Source organism: Uloborus diversus, chromosome 8 (genome assembly GCF_026930045.1).
Source record: "Uloborus diversus isolate 005 chromosome 8, Udiv.v.3.1, whole genome shotgun sequence".
In the NCBI taxonomy this organism is placed as follows: Eukaryota; Metazoa; Arthropoda; class Arachnida; order Araneae; family Uloboridae; genus Uloborus; species Uloborus diversus.
This window is the reverse complement of record NC_072738.1, coordinates 147,026,306-147,047,041: the sequence shown is the minus strand read 5'-3', so window position 1 is coordinate 147,047,041 and position 20,736 is coordinate 147,026,306. Positions and strand designations below refer to the sequence as shown.

The 20,736-nt window shown below is 35.1% G+C and overlaps 1 protein-coding gene across 1 annotated transcript in view; it reads left to right on the top strand.

Moving 5' to 3' along the window:
- The first annotated feature begins 2,125 nt into the window (after positions 1-2,125).
- LOC129227253 (neurogenic locus notch homolog protein 1-like) overlaps positions 2,126-20,736 on the top strand; it is a 113,087-nt gene continuing 94,476 nt past the window's right edge. Inside the window, exons 1-4 of the mRNA XM_054861771.1 lie at positions 2,126-2,324; positions 12,069-12,137; positions 13,806-13,928; positions 17,662-17,919. Coding sequence (XP_054717746.1) covers positions 2,234-2,324; positions 12,069-12,137; positions 13,806-13,928; positions 17,662-17,919 — 541 coding nt within the window. The 5' untranslated portion in view covers positions 2,126-2,233. The remainder of the gene's footprint in view (positions 2,325-12,068; positions 12,138-13,805; positions 13,929-17,661; positions 17,920-20,736) is intronic.

The window sequence follows — 20,736 nt, the reverse complement described above, 5'->3', positions numbered from 1 at the left end:
TTGTGAAAATGAAAGAATTTTCTGGGTCCATGTTTTTTTTTTATTGCTTATTCTATCAATTTCAGTAACTAAAAGTAGTACTTTTGACTGAAGGAAACAACCCCATTGGCTCTGTGTTATAGTAGTACCTTAAGCTGACCTTCTAGAAGGTTTTACCGCATGGTTTACGGTTGTATTTCGGACGACGTAGAAGACAATGTGCGGCTCACTAAATTTAAAAGTACAGAATTTCAGGAGCTCATGCCTACACCAGAGATAAATTACGAAAAAAAAAAAAAAAACACAAATTGTTAGAAGAAAAGCCGTTAATTACACTGAAAAACAAATGTTAACGAATTTTTTGTTCCTCACGGTACTTTGGCTGTTTCTTATAGATTTCAAGGTGCTAAATAGAATATGTTTGCAAAATATTTCTATCATCTTCCAGTTTTAAGAAATTGCATTTTTACGTTTTGGATTATATAAGCTGTCTTACAGTAGTTACAAGTTTACTGCATTTTTTCTTTTAGATGCATTTAATCCACAGACACATATTTTTAACTCATTGCAGCGATACAAAATGTAACAAGAGAACACCCAAAGAATTCACTTTGGGAGGGGTTTGAAAAATCTTACGCACCCTTACATGGGGGTTGGGGTTGAAAAATTGCCAAAATTATCTTTACATAATTAATGAATGACCCCTTATTTCTTATTTCTATACTAGAAAGTCGCCTGTCTAGGCACGACGGGTAAAAATTCCTTCTACTCTTCTACATTTGAACGAAACCATTGCCTGTTTGGTGATATTTTGATAGTTGAAATTTTAAACCCTAACTCCAGTGGATTAACCCTAAAATCCAGTAGGTAGCGTTCATTGTTGCCATTCTTTTGTTTCTTCATTCCCCTGAAATGAGACAGTCTTACCAGTAAGACGGTAAGTTTGTCGGATCGAGTTCAGCCTTGTCACAATAAAGCCTTTCCCTGCATGATAAACATTACGAAACCTATTTTCAAAATATCATGCCTTGGCACAGTTTCATTGTTGACACATGCGTGTTACTCGATCATTGGCTATTATATATGAGATGATTCATATTGTTTGTGGTAGACCATAATCTTTCTGCTTTTACTACAGATAGTTGGAATTTGAACACTAAGCACATTCGTACACAACATATTCGAAACTCCAATAAACTATAGGGGGCGCTGCAGCCACTGTTTAATGGCGAATGAAAAAGGTAAAACAAACACACGCCGCAACTTATAACTTGTTTTGACGCTTAGTGAATGACAGTAGTTTTTCATCGCGTTTGTGAGAAGCTTTCTTTTCTATTCTTCTGAAATTACATTACAGCATAAACTGTCTGAAGCCTGTAATTGACCCCAAAGAAAACACGTGGAATGAAATGTTTTACCTTTTTCTTTAGTGTTGTTAATCACCGCAAGGTAGCGTATTCGAGCTCTGGAGTCTATTCTGCTATTGATTTCTATTAGGTTAGTCGTATCTCGAGCAAAGTTCAACAACTTAGAGTTGAAATTAAAACTTAAATGGACAAATAATTAAATATAAAAATAATAACGCCACGGAAAAGTACACAAAGATTTGCATCGCGATCGAATTAAAATCTTGTTTTTAAGAACTATTTGCGAAACGGTGTTACTCGAGATCAGATTCTCTTTCCCGTGACGTAACTGGAACCGTGTCATGTTGTCATAATTGCACGGTTGTTAATTGAGATATTTCTTTCGACAATCAAGCACATTTTTTCTTTTAATTCTGCGAAAAACTTCAAGTAGCACTGCGTCATAATTTGTTTCACATTTTTCCATCAGAAGGTAAAATCTCGACAGTGATTTTGTACAGTGTGATGGAATTAAAAAAAAGAAAACCATGGATCGTCGTGAGCTATATTAAATTACATTTTCCGTCATTTTAAAAAAACGTTTCTTCGCTCAGATTGAAGAAAGTTATCGTCTGAAAAATGAAATTTTCTTACATAGGCCTGGAATGCAAAACATTGTTTATGGGCATAACTAAACGATCCTCGCAGATACACGTTATCTTCTCCCCGCGTTAATGTTCACAGTACAAACAGAAGAAGTCGTATATTATACCGTTACCTTCCAAAAGATTAGCACGAAGAAGGCAAACAAAGCCGCTGAGGACATCTTACATTACCTGGATAACAATCTTTTCCGTTGCTGTGGTCCCGTGATTTGGTGGACGACATTTGCTCAATGTTGCTCTGTGATGGAGCTTTTGAATTGTGTTTTTCTCCTATTATGTGTCTCAGTTAGTGTTCTCGCTCAAGAAACAACAACACATTTTAGTACAGTTAGTGGTGAGTATAGTTTATTTACTTTTAATATTTTTAGTTTCTTCCACGACAGCGGTGCGTAACCTAAACTGTAAAACAAGCTGATGTGTGCATCACATGACTTCCTTTTACTCCAATTTAATGTCATTTTCTCATTATTGGCAGTTTTAATATGATTCAATTGTTTACTCTCTAAATATCACCAACAGTGGCCAAATTGAAACCAGATTAAAAAAAAAAATGAAAAAAAAAAAAAAAAATCGCCAAATTTGTTACCAAGTTGGCGAAAAAACTTGGCGACCAAAAGACTGGCGATATATCGCCAAGTTTCCGCCAAATTATAGCGCCACTTGAGTTTACATCGAAATTAACAATGATTTCCCCTCAAAAAGGGGCAAAAGATCCCTTTTGAAGCCTCCGAATGCAACCAAAAAGGAAGATGCACAACTAGACCCCGCTAGGAGTCTACGTACCAAATTTCAACTTTCTAGGACATTCCGTTCTTGAGTTATGCGACACACATACGCACATACGCACATACATACGTACATACAGACGTCACGAGAAAACTCGTTGGAATTAACTCGGGGATCGTCAAAATAGATATTTCGGGTGTCTGTACGTTTTTAGGCACATATCCATGTGTAGCGGGTTGAAAAAATAAGTCAACATTCATTTGGGGGTGAGCAAAATGTAAATTAGGACCGATTTTTGGGTGAAAATTTTTTCGCGAATACAATACTTCCTTTTTTGTAAAAGGAAGTAAAAATTCCAAAACGGTACTGGTAATTTCCATGTAACGTTCCGGGATTGCCTAGGTTTTCACCCATTTCCTGTGATAATTAAGTATTTTTGTCAAAATGTTTCCTGAATTACTCCAAGTTGCACTAATGCAGACCTCTCACTGTTGGAAAAAGTATTTTTTGCTACAGTTTAAAGATTAATTGCACGTATTTACCAAGTGTATCGGCTTAAGAGAGATAACGGCCCATCCAGATCGACTAAACTCCCCGTGCGGATGTCTCTGGATTCCGCAACTCTGCAAGAATTGCAAGCAAGGCAGATGCTTGATACTTGCAACTCTGTCTGCGCGTTGGCCTCAGTTGTAATAATGAATTTGGAGCTTTCTTGGCAAATTAGGAAGGCACGAAGCTACTACACTTAAAACCAACTTTTCTCTGAAAGCTCCAGAAAAATAAATGGCTTTAACCGCAGATAATTCTGAATTATATTTAGAAAGATTTAACAATGATTTCAGGAAGGTTACTGACTTTTAGCGGAAAACATTCCTGTTTTTTGCACGATATATTACTGGCAGAAATTGGGCTCATCAGCTGCCCACTATTTTCTAGAAACGTTTCTGAATTGTTTTTACAGAGTACAGCCTGCGAGCCATGGGTGGTTCGCAAAGCTGATCCATTTGATCTGTTGTCATGTTCGATGTTACGAATCCAAAACTGTGTTTTGGATCCTACCAAAAAAAAAAAAAAAAAAAAACCTATCATCTTTATTTGGTCCGCACGGCTTTGCCCGCAGTAGAAAATTTAAAAGTCATTTGGTTTGCCTGTATATTTACAAATAATGGATGATGAATTTCTCACCAATTTGCTATGTTAGTCTGCTCGTCCACATTATGGTAATTTGCTCGTCCACGTTATGGTAATTTGCTCCGTAAAATTTTCTTAAAATTGAAATAAGAAAATAACAAAATCGATTTTCCGAAAAATCGCTTCAAGGTGACCACCCCTATGCTACGACTAACTCTGTGCAAAATTTTGTGAAAATCGGTCAAACGGTCTCGGTGATATGTGCGTAACAAACATCCAGACATCCAAAGACACAGCTATCTAGAGACACAGATATCCAGACACACAGACTTTCAGCTTTATTATTAGCAAAGATTGAGAATGAAGTCGAGTCCGCGAAATAGAATAGCCAGTTTTCCACAAAAAATTATTCTAATAAGCGGGATATTCTATTAACCGGGATCAAAATTATATAGGGTGTCCTGAAAAAGACATAATGTATGTGATAGTGAAGAAACTGGGCTTGGTTAAATTTATAGTTGTAGTTGAGCTATGGCTGTGAATGATTTCATCTATTGTTTTTGCGCCAACTTCAAAAATTATGTTTAAAAGTATTATCGATATTGTTTAAAGAATAAAATTATTTTTCAATTTTTAGAGCAATTTCGAAGTTGACTCTTTTTTTTTCAATTTTTTTTTAATTTTATTCTCTTTAGTGCAAATGTATTTCAGAAATAGTAAGAATTAACCATCACGAAACTTCACCTTATTTTTTTCATAAAAATGCTCCATACTAAAGAGGAAAAAAAACCTATAAACACTCCTTAAACTTTAAGCGATTGGTACTAAAAATTTATCTCTGTTCCTCTCTGGAATTTATTTGTATGTTAATTTGATTATAACCATTTAAATATTAACTTTTCCCTAACTAATTTACATTTCACAGCATCCAAGTTGCTTGTGATGCAATCCTGTATCTCCTTACTTAGCCCCGATCATCTGTTATTGGCATAGATGGTAACGATAAAAATACTACTATATATATATATATATATATATAGTTGAGGCGAACCTAACCGGGTAGCATTATGAAGGCTAAGCAGATTCTAGTCGCAGCATTACCTCGCTTCCAGGTTAGGTTTACCCCCACTATAGAGCAATGACACTGAAGAAACTTGATGCTTGCTTCAGAGAAGCCTTCATTCAAAATTATCATTACAATTTTTATTAATGTTACTGTTGTATGGCACCAAACTTTTGTAACAATGGGTTTTATTTTTAATAATTTTATATGGAAATTGCATGAAATTTACTGTTTTTTGCCCATAACTTTTTAAAAAGAACAAATAAGGTCAAACAAAAAAATGGGACCTAAGTTGAGCCTTCCCCTATCCAATAAAAAAAAAAAGAATCATCACAATCGGTTCACTACGCTGTGAGTGGACCAAATATATATATATATATATATATATATATATATATATATATATATATATATATATACACATTAATTTGATTTTTTGGCATCTTGAATTCAAATTATGTTTTTCGCAATCACGCGCGTGTGTGTGTGTACGCGCGTGTGTGTGTAGGCGTTCGTGTGCGTGTGTGTATGTAGGCATATGTGTTTGTGTCTGTGTGCAGGCATGAGTGTGTGTATGTATATGTGTGTGTGTGTAGGAGTGTGTGTTTGTCCGTGCGCAGGCATGAGTGTGTGTATGCGTGTGTGTGTAGGATATTGACGTAACCTGGAGACGGTTTTCGCAAGAGGAGCAGCATCGTGAGGCCGGTCGACGCGGCGGTGGTACTGGCAGAGGGTGCTGGCGGGAAAATAAAATGATAGGAATTCAAAACAATCAAATGAGAACAATAAGCAATCGTGATTGCTCAAAAAAAAAAAAAAAAAAGGCTGATAACCGCCTCCTTTTTGAAGTCGATTAAAAAATGCACACTAATCAATCACAATGTATTTTAAAAGCCGCAACAGAATACATGAAGCAATTTTCAAACAAATAAATAAATAGGTGTAAGTTGCTGTCACATTAAACAAAAGATACTGTTGAAAATATACTTTGAGAAAAAAGTAAAAACATAATCATTTCAAAAGGCACCAAAAGAAAATGAAAAATATATGACACTTATTTATGATTGACTCTTCTTATTACTTCTTGAGCAACGGCAATTATGTTTAAAAGGGAAATCTTAACGTGAGCGATGCCCTTGAAGTGACCGTGTTCAAAATCAGCAAGCTCCAGAACCTGTCAGGACTAGGGGTGTTCCCATAAGGCAGGGCTATCCAGCAGGCGGGCCGCGGGCCGCATGCGGTCCGCCAACACATCTTGTGCGGCGAGCCAACTTCTTGTTCAGCATATCGTTTTTCGACATTTTATGGCATCAAGAAGCATCCGAGACTACCGTTCTTGGTCAAGCCGGGATACCCGAAATTTCATCCTGACCGCTCTTTACTCCTTTCATTGAATTGGGAGAAAAAGGTACAGTACATCTACAGGTCAAGGTCAAGTAGTCCTATCCTGCACGCTGGTGTTCAAACGAATTCCTAGAAATAGTATTGCCTCGCATTGGCGGGGGGAGACAGGGATGGTAGAGAGAAACATTTCAGGTAAGCAAAACTTGCCAGCAATTAGTTAAAAATAAAAATCTCCCTCACTGACTCAACGGCCTTTGTTGATTTGAAAATCCAATAACTACTATGTTTGGAAGCACATCTTTATGCGAAAGTGCTTTTTCGGCGATGAATTTTATCAAGAATCGTCACAGGAGCTCTCTCTCCGACAGTTCATTGTTGGACCTTTTTCGGCTGGCAACGACAAACATCGATGTTGCCATGGTAGAAAATATAGCCGGAAACTGCATTTTGTGATAAAATTATGAAACTTGGCATGCATGCAGACAATGTCCTTACAAACATTTTTAAGAGAGGAGACATTTCGAAATCCCCCCCCCCCCCCCCAAAACTCCCCTGGCGGCCATTTTTGGTATAAAATCCGAAACTTCTTTTATTTTTTACTTTTAGAAAAACACCAACTGTATCTTCTTTTCTGAGTTCTATTATGCTTTCTAAAGCTTAAAAAACAATTAAAATATCTCTAAACTTCCTTATTTTAATAATAATTCCAAAAACTTTAATTTTTTTTACATAACTTTGTAACTAAAGTCTTTAAAATTTCTGGAAAGGTTGTTTGAGAGGTTGAAACTGCGGGCAAACTCAAACAAACAAGAGCGTGTTTCTCATCAATTACTGTAAACCCCAATTATGAATTTAAGTTCAGGTTAAATTTTTAGTCATACTGCCCCATTGATAAGCACTAAATAAATTGCCTAATAGCTTCAGCTGTGGGTGATAAGTTAATCATTGATCTTTGTTTGCTGGTGGAAAAACATTTTATAGCTTCATTTACGGACGGAGTTACATGAAGACGAGTAACAAAGATTCGCTAAGATATTTGAAATTTTTAATTAGGTATGCTTTTTTTTTTTTTTTTTTTTTTTTTTGAGGTTGGGATAAGTGTAAAAATGCACCAATAACATCAGGTAGTCTTTCCACCTTTTCCACATCGTCACTTTTCCCCGACCTGCAAAAATAGAGATCGTGTCACATCCTGAGAATGAGGGGAACCCTCTTCGAGCAACTAATATTTGCTGACCGAATTTGTGGGCAAAATTTCGGACTTGTATAGGTCGTATTCAATGAAAATCATCACCGTCGAATCATTAAGAGAAAAATAAGATGGTATAGGCAGTGCAATCATGAAAAACCATTCTGTCTTCTTGTCAACAGCATTCCGGAGAAAACTGATCCAGTTCTCTGGAAGCAAACCATTTTCCCCAAAATGATAAGTTTCTCCTATCCCTCTTATATGTCTTGTATTTATATTCCGAATAGACTTCAGATACTCCAACAAAAAAAATTTCGATCCTAGGTCGTTTTATGTGAACGATGAAAGAACCATCATAGACAATAGAGTCACAATGTATCTCTGCACTTATTCTAAAAAATTAGCATTCATCATTTTCATCTTCTGCAACCCTTCTCAACTCGTTTCATCTTCTTTTGAGTAGTCTTCATCAGTAGGAATACTATTACTTAATTCATTGAGCAGGAATGTTAATGACTAGACTTATTTCCCGTTCAAAGAGGTCCATTTATTGAAGTCGATGGAAGGTGAGATTGATTTTCAAAGAGGAGAAATTCATCCAGGCTTAAATTTACGATATTACAAATAATGGAAAGCATTGAAAATGAATCTATATCGAATTTTAATCTTTTCATTAAGCATATTTACTGGTTTTTCAGTAAAAATGAAAGACTAAAAAAAATTTTTTTTTCTACCCGTGAATATGAAGTGACTTTTGAGTCACAAATCCTTTCTCTATGAATTTATTGCACTGTTATTTTCCCAACTTGCCCAATCTTCATGAGTTGCTCCACATATTCTTCGTCTACTGCTGTGTTCGTTTCTAATGAGTACAATTCTTTCGAAGTTTCTTAAAATGGATTTCCATGTTCAGCTATTTCTCTTAAAGGCCAGAGTCTTCAAGATCTTTCTTGAAAACAGGCTTTGGAAACTTAACATTTATTCATTGCGCATATACAGCGTTTCTTTAAATGAGTCGAGGTAATATTTTCAAATTGTGTAACTAAATTGATAACTTCAAGATCAACCAACATCCATCTTCTTAACGCAGTTGGATCTGTGATAGATCAACTATACCCCCGTCTCCTTTCACCACCCCATTGTTTTGCTTTTGCATGTAAGCATGGTCCAATCCAATTACAGAAAACACGTTTATTGTTTTTTTTTACAACAAGCATTCCTTCTTCGAAGGTTTTGTGTACGTCTGGAAGGTTTGTGGGTTAAAGAAGAAGATTTTTCATGAAAACTGGTAACCATTAAGCATACTTACTAAAAAATATATGTACATCGTTTAGTATAGCAATGAAATGGGGAAAAAACACAAAATCAACTCCTTCAAAATATTAGAAAAGATATTCAAGTTGGTTGAAAGCTGTGATCTAATAAACATTAACATTAAAAGCCCCAACTTTAATACAGTGCTTCAAAATTTGAACATGGTGCTTTCTTTCTCGGATTTTTAAGTTATAAAAACTTCTCTGTCAAAAGTGTCTTCATTGCATCGATGTGAATCTTTTTGTAAAAAGTAGTTAGAGACATTTTATTATACAATACACTTTAGGTATGTTTTTTTCTCTCCATAAAATGAGTAAAAGCTTACCAATGATCAACCGGTTTTAGCGGAGGATTAACAACAGCAACAATAATAATAATAGTAATAAAAAGAAGAAATTTAAAATTCAAACTTTAAATTTCTTTCTATTAAAATTATGTCGTCTTTACGTTAATTTCACCCATTTTCTTTTAAGTCATTACTCTCTTATACCCTTTGGAAATAGTTTCGATTATGCGTGCTCAGTCATAAAAAACGAGGTGCATCAAGTCCAGATAATTGGACAGTTCGGAAAATTAGAATTCGGATAACTGGGACCCCACTTTGACATAACCCTAATTAAATGTATCGTTAAATTCAGAAACCAGTAATTATGTTATGAGGGGGGGGGGGGATTCATGTCAGACAATTTACAATTCAAAAATATCGATTAAAAAAAAGTTTTTGTGAAGTTATTTCTGAAATTAGGCTTTAAATGGAGCTTTAAACGGTAAAAATATAATTTACATCTATGAAGTGACACAATCAATGATTTTTAAAAAATTATAATATATTTTTTTGAATCGCCATTTTTGGTTTTGGATCAAAAATAGCCGCTAGGGGATTTATGGGGGGGGGGGGGTGGATTGTCTCCCCTTCCTAAAATGTTTGTATATACAATGTCTACAAACAAGCCAAGTTTCACAATTTTATCACAAAATGCAGTTTTTTCCCCCATAGCCCCCTGACTATTATGCATAGCAAATTAAACGGGCTTTATCTCAAACCGCTAATAAAATATCAACGAAAGTCGGGGAATGTGGGGGCAAAGTGATGTAGTTAAGATAACTTACCTTTTGCAAAATGAACAAATTGGGAATTTGTTTTTAAAATTACAGCACACATAGAATGAATAACGTATTTTACGATAAAACTTACTTTGAAACATTTTTTTAGTTTTGGCAGTAAATTTGTATCTTAAAAAAAAAAAAAAAACACCTTTCACTTTTATGTTTTTGTTTTTCATTCAAAGAGATTAATTCCATTTGAAAGAATTATTTTGATTGAGAAAAAGTTTGACTTTTTTAAATTGGAGCCTAAACCAACTGAGAGAGAGAGAGAGATAGTGCTATTATCGATATGTCAATATACAATCGTCCCTCGCCCAGGGCTGCGGAGTCGGGGTCGGAGTCGAAGAGTCGGAGTCGGACTGATTTTGGGGTAAAGGAGTCGGAGTCGGAGTTGTTAGAAAACATGCCGACTCCGGGCTTCTTTTTTTCTTTCCTTTTCACTGACTCTCCTTGCATTTTTTAAAAACTGACAACCAATTGGTTCGATTACATGTATAAGAAGATACTAATGAGGAAATAACTGCCATTATGGCAATCAGCTAGCTTGAGTGCTTACCGAACTTTCTGTAGTCATCCCCTACTTTGCTTGCTTTTTAATTTAACTAATAGCAATTGTCAGCAAACGGTTTTGTTGCCTAAAATTTTCAAGTAATCACTTTCAAATCAAAATAGAAATATAGTGTTTAGTTCGATCTCAGTTATAAAATAGTAAAAGAAACGTAACAAAATAGTAAGTCAAAGCCCGTAGCTAAGGTTGAAATTTTTAAGAGTGATCGGCAAATTCAAAGAAGTTCTGGAGCGAAAGCACGAATCCAAAAGATCCGATGAAATAATTTAATGTTTTTTTTCTTTATTAAGACTATTTCTAAAAGCTTGGTTCTCTCTAAAAAGTATGGAACAAAATAAGTGTAAATGATTTCTTGATTACAACAGTTAATCTTAAAATCTTCATATTAAGGTTAATTCTAAAGCAGCCAATGAAATTTAAATTAAAAATTTAGCGAAGAAGAAATATAGGTATAGTAAAAGCTATTCGTACAAATTTGTATATCGCCGCATTTTGTGTAAAATTAGTTCCTGATGTATATGAGCCCTATTTTCGTTGAAATTTTATTGATGAAATATAATTTAAAATATATTTACGAAAATTTTCAGACTTAAAATATTTATATTTTTTATAAACTCTGAAATTAACTTTGGGTGTCATCTACCAGATGGGTGTCACCCGAGCAAACCACCCCCTCTCAAGAACTTGAATTTAGAAAAAAAAGCTTTTTTTCTCTCAAGTTACAGCTTTCAAAAATTGAAAGCACACGATTTGATTAATATCTATATATTAGACATTAAGGGGGGGGGGGGGATTACAGGTAATCTTTTTCAATTTTTTTAAAAGGGATTTTTAAGTCATCTCACTTTTTAACTCGTAACTATTGGAAAATTTGATTTTTAAATTGAATTTCTTACGTTGTATGCCTCTTGGGTTTACAATAGAAAAACAAAATGCGAAATTTTCATAAAAAGGAATTAATATTTCAATCTCTGTTCAGAGGTTTTCCCCCTTCCCCTGAAGGGAGAGAGGGAGTTGAAAAAATACAATTAAAAAATTTAAAAAAGTCCGGAGTCGGAGTTGAAGTCGGAGTTGGGCGTTTCAAAATCCAGGAGTCGGAGTCGGGGTCGGCCATTTTCCTTCCGACTCCGCAGCCCTGCCCTCGCCACTTCGCTCTTCGACTATCACGGCTTCGTTCTATAGTGTTTTTTTCCCTCTCAAATTTATTCATTAGTTTTTATAATGGTCTCGTGTTTACTGATTCCTTTAAAAAAGTAACAAAATATTGATTTAAAATCAGGCAAGTCTTTCACTTTTATTTTTCATGGGGAAAATATAATGGGGCTGAAAAAGAAAATATTTTTCCAACTATTTTCTATTCGATTTTAAATCTATTTTTCATGTGTTTTGTTGACCTGTCGACTGTCTTTTCATTCAAAATTTTAACTCTTTTGAGTTGGAAAAAAATTACTTGTCGCACCGAAAAATATGTTTGCACTTATTTTGTGAGATATAATGATGAAATATTTTCATTTTTTTTTCTTGTGAAACGTGTTTCTTTATTTCTTAGCGTGTTAACTCTTTTTTTTTTTTTTTACTAAGTACTAATATTACCGCTATTGCAGCAAACCATAACGATTTCCTAATATAATTTTAGATGAATCAACAACAATAGAACCAATAACCACAACTTCTACAAGTAGTTCTTCAGAAGAAACAGATACAGGTGAGAAATGTTTTTAATTTTCCATCAATTTTCTGAAAAGAAAAAAAGTATATAAAATAAAACCTGTAAAGTTGACCATCCTTGTAAGTGGACCACCTGTCTAAGTTGACCGCTATTTTCGGGCACAGAATTAGACCTTATCATATAATTCAACCTCTATAAGTTGACCACCTGCTTAAGCTGACCACTAAAGTAGTACACCGCAAGTGGTCAACTTACACAGGTTTCACTGTAATAAAATGTCTAAGTTAGGTTATTTTTTAATAATTTCCAATCTTTATGGGCGAATAAATCAAATCATTCTTTGTATAACTTCTCAATACTGTATTTAATATCACAATATTAATTTTTTTCATTCTACAAAAATTTTATTTGAATGATGATTTGCTCAATTCAATTAGAGAAATAACATATTTTTATGCATATGCACTGTGTTCCCAGAATATTAAAGGGGCTGTAAGTCTGTAATTGTGTTTACAGTTTTACTTCTTCATATATTTGATTCAGATACCTATTTTTCCGATCTTAAAAGAAAAAAATATTTTCCATTTACTAATGATCAAAAAACATTGTATAAAGGTAAAATATGTATAAAGAACGACCTTGTGAAAATAACTCAATTTTGATAAAGAGTGCTGATTCGACTTTTGTGATTTGCAAATTTTTCGATATTTCTATTATTTCCAGTATAATAGAACCGTCTGTTAAAATAGAAATGAATCAATTCTATACCTCAGAGTCAGAAGGACGCTAAGTCCAAAAATTGCGGTTATCTGTTTATTAGTGCTTTTTATGTAGAAGCTTAATTTCCATCGAGCCCTATGAAAGTAATTCTTTAAAAAGTATCCTTCTTAATGTTTCTGGGGTAAAAAAGTGCGCGTCCCATCCCTTGCATGGGCCAGAAAAAAAGGTTTTCTCTATCCTATAAAATGGGGTTTTTTCCTTTAGTCAAAAGTAGTACTTTTTGTCACTGAAATTGATAGAATGAGTAAAAAAAAATAACATGGACCCAGAAAATACTTTCATTTTCCCAACAGTTATTTTTTAATTAATTTTTTAAAATGTCCGATTTTGAAAACAAGGCGTGGTCTTGATGACATCACAAATGATGCAATTTGGCGCATCTTTCTACCACGTTTCCACGTTATGATAATCAAGAAGCGAATTAAATATTGCGCACTACGCTTGCTATCAACCCTATCGTTGCCAATACACGTGAGTAAAGATGCGAATTAAATATTTTTCTCCGTGAATGGCAACACTGAATGGCATTTCATCATTTGTGATGTCACACGACAGAAACGTAAACAATGAAAACGCACCGATTGAAGCAATTTTGAAAAAATATTAAACTTGAACAAATTATTTAAAAAATGGTCAGATCCTATATTTTTAAGCATGCTCTTTCAGAAAAAATACTTTTAAAATTTTGGAAACGACCCCATTGTAGAATTAAAAAGGCATTTGGCGAAAGTAAAATTGCTTGAAGAATCACTACCTGCAGCTCTTTGTCGAATCTGTGAAGGTCAACATCAAACGGAATTTTTCTGTTGAATTTCCAAGCTCTTTAGACTCGTCTTTTTTTAAATATTGTTTAAGATTTTTAGAGATGACTAAGTTTTGAAACTCTACTTCTAATCTGAGAAACTTAATTCTTTATTTATACAGAACCAGATGGAGACATAATTTTAACAGACGAGCCTTCATCAACAGAAAAACACACAGAAGTACCATCAACAACTGTAACAACTACAACCGATTTGATCACAACCACTGAACCGAGAATGCCAGGTTAAGTATCTCTCTTACGTCTGCAAATTAATAAATTATCGATACGTAAATCAACGTTATCAAACAGCCCAATCTTATATAATTAAAAACTAAGCGTATCTATGTATTTATATATGTTCAAGTTACTTCTCCCGAAATCCAATGAACGGACCATCGAATCAGGAATCGATAGATTCCTAATTTTCCCGTCTTTATGTTTAGCTATTCAACATAATTATCCAATAATAACTAGCGGAGATATAATTAAAAACTATTAATGATGACACTTAGATTTCGGCATAAAATCCCTATTTTTCGAAGGCTTTCCTCCATTCAAATTATCATTCAGTGATTCATCTCAACTTTCCGTAACAATACTTTTATTAAAATTTATACCGTGAAGAAAATCATAGAGAAAAAAGATCTGTTGCCATTTTTTTTCTCGAATATAAACAAATAAAATTCTGACTTTTGTTTTGAGGCTTTTCCTGTAATCGGGGATTTTAAAATGTTTCCGTTTTGGTTATTTTTCCGCAATCTACCACAAAATTTTACAGATTTTTTGTTCAAATCTGATTGTTAAACACGCGTCACTTGCCATAACTTTTATTCTCGAGGTAGACCGTACAAAGCCGGGAGACGCAGCTAGTATGCAATAAATATTGCATATGAGGCAGTGAGAAGCAAAGAGATATAAGTGCAAAATTAAAAATTTTGAGAAAATCAGAACAAATGATAAGAGAACTTCTCCTCTGTTTTTGAGAACATTTCGGCACACTTGGGAAATTATTCGCTTCTTTCGGACAACGTGATTTTAGCAGTTACCCGTCGACAGAATTCTTCAATATGATACTACTATAAATTCGTGTTACAATGAAGCTCCATTGGTTAGCGTCTTACGAATGTATTTTTTTAAGGATGGTCTACCGTGGCTGAAAACCGTTCATTCAAAGTGGATGAGAACAAATCTTCTGTAAAAATGAAACAGATTTGAAGAAAAAAAAAAGAATGCTTCATAAATAGTGTGTTGCAAAGTGTTCGGAATGAAGTGAAATGTGGCAGTCTTGAAAGAATGTTCCCAAAAGTGAAGATCCAATTAGTGTTGTAAAAAGTGTTCTCAGAAGCGTTCTGAAATGCGCTCCAAACTGTGTGCTTCGAGTGTTTTAAAGAGTGGACAAGTGTGTGTTCAAAAAGTGTTATAAGATTTGCAGTGCAATGAGGCGAACTATAGTACAGGGTGTTCCGAAAATGACTGATACATTTGAAACATCAATAAAAACTAAACGGGCAGCGATAGAAACCTACCGTTTTTTGCATTATACTTGGAACAACTGTAAATTTTTAGACAGACAGACTTTAGAAAATAGTTACAGTGTTCCTCAACAGATGGCGCTGCAGGTATTAAGAGGAGGCAGCAGGTGTGAATGTCTGAAAATTTACTGTTTATCCAAGCATACTGCAAATAAACATTGCATTTTTGTCGCTGCCCATTTAGTTTTTATTGATTTTTCAAATATACCGACTATTTTGACGATCTTACAGACTGCGTTTTCTTTTATACCTTTTAAGATACCTGTAGCACCATCTGTTGAGGAACATTGTAACTAATTTTTAATGTTTGTCTCTCTGAAAATTTACGGTTGTCCCAAGCACAATGCAACAAACGGTATATTTCTATCACTGCCTGTTTAATTTTATTGATTTTTCAAATGTATCAGTCATTTTTGCAACACACTGTATGTTTCCCAAGTTTTCATTCGTTAATTATTCGCTCTCAAAGACAAATGTTTGATTTTAAACAATTAAACTCAGATAAGATGAAGCTGGTCCTTGGCAATGTTTACTTCTTTTTACGGAGTTTACTAAAATAATAAATGGTTATTGGCACTGGATTGAGAATAGTTCCCTTTAAAGTAGTATATCACACATATCACAGGCTTCAAATCTGCGTCAGTAACACTCACCTTTTTTAGTGAGCTCCTCAAAAAAAGTAAGCATTGGCAAAGTTCAGGTTTCATGTTATCAGAATCATACTGTGAATAAATTGTGCATGCACAATCTGATGAGGATACCTCATGACTTCCTTTTGCACTGATTAAATAATCTATATTTTCTCAATGTGCGACTTACACTCAAGTAGTCTAGTTACTCAATAGATGGTGCTATTGAAATCAAAAGCCCTTTCCACGTAATGTAAGTGGCTCCGCATATCGAGTATCTAGATTACTTCCGAGGTACATCGCGCCTTGGAAGAATATCAAATAATCTATGTTTTGAATAACTAAAAAGATATGGCAGCGGGTACTTATGCGCACCCTTTGAAGTTATACTTCTAAAATGCATAACATTTTATGAGTTTTTAGTCTTTTTAGGAGTTTTTAGGCTCTTTTCTTACTTATAAAATGTGCTTAATATAGAAAATAGATCTTTCAAAAATAAAGAACTGCAAGGGCGCCCATATAGGGGAACAAGGGAGGGGGGCTCAAGCCCCCCCCCGCCCCCTTTGAGATGAGAACTTCCTCGTTTTTAGTGCTTTTTTCTTTGCAAAAATGTTGAAAAAATCTTTTCTATCCATCAATGAATAAGCTATTAAAAATGTCAAATTTTCATATCTCTAATCTGTACTGAAATCAGTTTCCATGTGTAAAATGTTCTGCTAAACCATTGGGAAAATTTCTGAGTCTCCCCCACCCCCTCTTAGAATTCTGCATACGGGCGCCCATGAAGAACCGTGATGATTTTGCTGGTAACTGAAATCCAAAACAGCATCAACAAAATTTAACAAACTGAAAGTAGACAAAATAAATGCAAATTACGTACATAAGTAAAAATATTTAACCCTTCTACCATTCGTTCTGGTTGTCAGAAAATTTTTAATTTTGAGACTTACACTCCGTTGCTTCTAGATGCTTCAAATGTGTTTAAAACCAGATTAGTTGTTAATACTAATTTTATACAATCAAATGGCAACACTAATTACTTAAGGGAGATTTCGATCATTGAGAAAACCATCTATTTATTTGATAGTCACTCTGTGTACCCATCCAGCTATTATACATATCAAAAGCCAATGGTGCAGAATGAAACAGGACACGGATCAAAATCTCAGAGGGTTAATTCAAGCCCTTTAGTAATTGTAAACACTTGTTTACACAGTTAATTATTTTAGAAATTGTATTTAATTTCCTTTTTAAAACACATAATGAAGAAAAAAATGTTTTTTCCTTCTTTTTTGAGCAATCACGATTGCTTATTGTTCTCATTTGACTGTTTTGAATTCCTATTATTTTATTTTCCAGCCACTTCCCTCTGCCAGCAGCACCGTCGCAGCGACCGAACTCACGGTGTTGCTCCTCTAGCGAAAACCGTCTCCATGTTGCGTCCATATCCTACACACACGCATATACATACACACACCTACACACACACACGCACACATACACATACTCATGCTTGCACACAGACACAAACACATATGCCTACATACACACACACATACGAACGCCTACACGCACAGCACTGCATACACAACACGCACACACATGCATACATATATACACACACACACGCGCATCCACACACATACGCCTATACAAACACACATGCGCCTATACAAACACACACGCACATTCATACACACACACGCTTGTGATTGCGAGAAACATAACTTGAATTCAAGATGCCAAAAATTCAAATTAATATTTTTTTATAATTATTTTGAATAAAATAACTAATTTTTTGTTCTTGTTCTCAGATGTGTCTCCTTGCTCTCTGAGGCCTTGCAAGAACAATGGATCTTGCTCCGATGACGAAAACGATCCTTATTTGTTCACATGCACTTGTAGACCTGGCTTCTCCGGATTGCGCTGCGGAGTACAGGATTTTTGTTCCGTAAGCGAAAAAGGGGAGCTGTGTAGGAACGGACAATGTGTGTATTCCCCAGACGGCAAATCTCGATCGTGCAGATGCTACCCATTCATGTATTGGAACGAAACGTTTCAGGAATGCAGAGGTAAGTTAAATTGTTCATCTAGCAGAAATTGTCTGTAAACTTGCAGGTAAGGAGTTGCCTGTAAAATACAAGGTGTCCCAAAACGACAGCATAAACTCAGCACAGCTACATTCCTCGTTACATAAAAACTGCCCAAAGAAGCGTTCCTGTACGATCCATAGTTTACCGAGAAAAGTACGAAAAGCAAAGTATGACAACACTGCCGGTGCAAGTAAAAAACTTTATTGAACACAACAACAGTATTTGCATATCTTTCCAGACGATAATGTTTAAAACGTCATTACACGTATTTGTAGTTATACGTAATGTTGGTATACTGCTGCTGATGTCAGGCGCGGATCCACGGGAGGGGAACTGGGGGAACGTTCCCCCTCCAAAATCCCAAGTGTACCTAAAAATTTTCAAAAGAGAGTACGGGAAAATAATTCCGTTTTTCAAAACTTGAACTATAAGAAAGGCGCCAGAAAAAGTAAGGAGAGAATTTCAAAAGCGGATCTAAAAAGAGGAACTGCTGGAATGCCCCCCCCCCCACACACACACTTTAGAACGTGAACTAAGGCACCAGGAAAAGCAATTAGGCAACAACAGAAACGGATCCATGGAGGGAACTGGGGGAACCTTCTCCTCCCCTCAAAACCCCCATATATATCTAAAAATTTTCACAATAGAGTGTAGAAAAAATCTTCTGTTTTATAGAACTTAAACTCGAGGAAAAGCTCCAGAAAATTCGATCAAACAATAGCAGAGGCGGATCCCTGGAAGGGAACTGGGGGAACGTTCCCCTTCCTCTAAATTCTCATGTGTACTTAAAAATTTTCACAACGTATTATAGCGAAGTTCTCCAGTTATATAGAACTTTAGCTTGAAGAAAGGCGCAAGAAAAAGATAGGAGAGAATTGCAAAAGCGGATCTAAAGAGGAGAACTGGGGAACGTTCCCCTCTTCCCTGCATAAAAATAAATAAATGAATAAAGACAAACCTGTTTAAACTGTTTTTTGCATTTATTTGGTGAAGGATTGATCATTATATTTAAAGCTACTGCAATTCAGTGGCGCTATTAGAGGTGGAGGCTGGAGGGGGGGGGGCACAGGGCGACAGGATCCATGATCCCCCAGAAGGCCGAGTAGAATGTTTTTGTAAAACATTTCCTATAATTAAAGTGAACAATAGAACGTACCTTGGAAACAGTCGCCTTTTTTAGTCGGTCTAAAAATAAGAAAGTCCTCATAATGTCGGAAGTCCGCTTCCTCTGCCAATACCTTTAAAGCGCGTCTCAAATCTTGTTTTCAGGACTTCAATTTTGAAAATTTTAAAGGGGAGAACTACCTAACACCTTGCATTCTAATAACATCGAGAATCGTTTAAAATTGCTTTTTTGGAGCTTCAATTTTGAGAAATTGCCAAACCCCTGACGTTACCAAATATGGTCTACAGTCATTTTTTTAAGATGTTGATAACGAAAAATTTCCAGACAAGGGTCCGAATGCTCCTGTAGAAAATGTGAACATTAAAAAATTAAGGTTTTGAAAAATTTAATGGGGAAAGTGTTTAAATCCTTTATCACCGAATATCGCTCAAAAACTTCGTTTTCTAGGACTTCAATTTCGAAACATTTTTTGCGAAAAGCCCCAGAACCGTACTCCTCGAAGTATTGTCAAAGTTAGTCTGTAACTGCGTTTTTGGAAATTCAATTTCAGAAAATTTAGCGGAGGGATTTTCGATTTAAATCTATTTTACAAAAAAACGGATTCAGCCCCCCAAAAAATCCCATCTCTGACCCTACCGTCAATAAATATCGCCTATAATTGCGTTTTTAAAACTTTAATTTCCGCAGGGGGCCCCCGAACCTTTCTTTTTCGTAACATCACCAGAGGCCGTCTAAAGACTAAAATTTAAACATTTCTTTTCAACAACCACCCTATCAGATGGTGAAAATTTTAAAAGTGCACCCTCTATAAAACTTTTGTGGTTGAACCACTGGTGCAAATATTATTTCCTTTAAGCACATACAAATAGAAAAATGAACAAACTTTTTAAACTAATTATTTAAGAATTGTACTTTTAGAATTTGTAATGAATACATTTTTTTCATAAGAGGCATTAGGAAGCAGTAGATACGTTGTAAAACTCAATATTTATGGTTATTTTTTAATGAGTAATTTCATATAACTCCCCCACCCCCATAAACATACTTGCTAGAAAAGTTCCCCTCCCAAATCCATAGTCTGGATCCGCCCCTGGCTGATGTGTTCAATAAAGTGTTTTTTCTTGCACCGGTAGTTACGTCATATACTTTGCTTTTCGTATTTTTTTTCATCAACTATAGATCGTATCGAAACGCTTCTTTGGGCAGTATTTTATGTACTCCCAACGAGAAATCAAGCTGTGCAGAGTTAATGCGGTCGCTTTGGGACACCCTGTATACATCTATGGTCCGGACTGTGGTAACCGGCGACCATTTATATAAAAATGGCTACCAAAAACCAAGTCTTACTCGCCAAAGGTGGCGACCTTATGTATTTCTATTTGTTTAAAATCATATCGTATATCGTGCTACGACAACACACTTCCAATCCTGAGGCATTCAGCGCATGAGTCGACTCCACTTTGGCAACGTAATTCAGAGTAAACTTCCTTAAGGTTATAAATTATTTGTGCTGAAAAAAAAAAAATGAAATGGCTATCAAAACTTAAAAGTGACTACCACTTTTAGTGACTCAGGTAGTCAGTGGCTAGTATTCAGAATTCTTAGTCTAGAACTTCAACTACTGGCTTTGACTATTTTCGCTCTAATGATTCGTAATGTTATATTCAAAT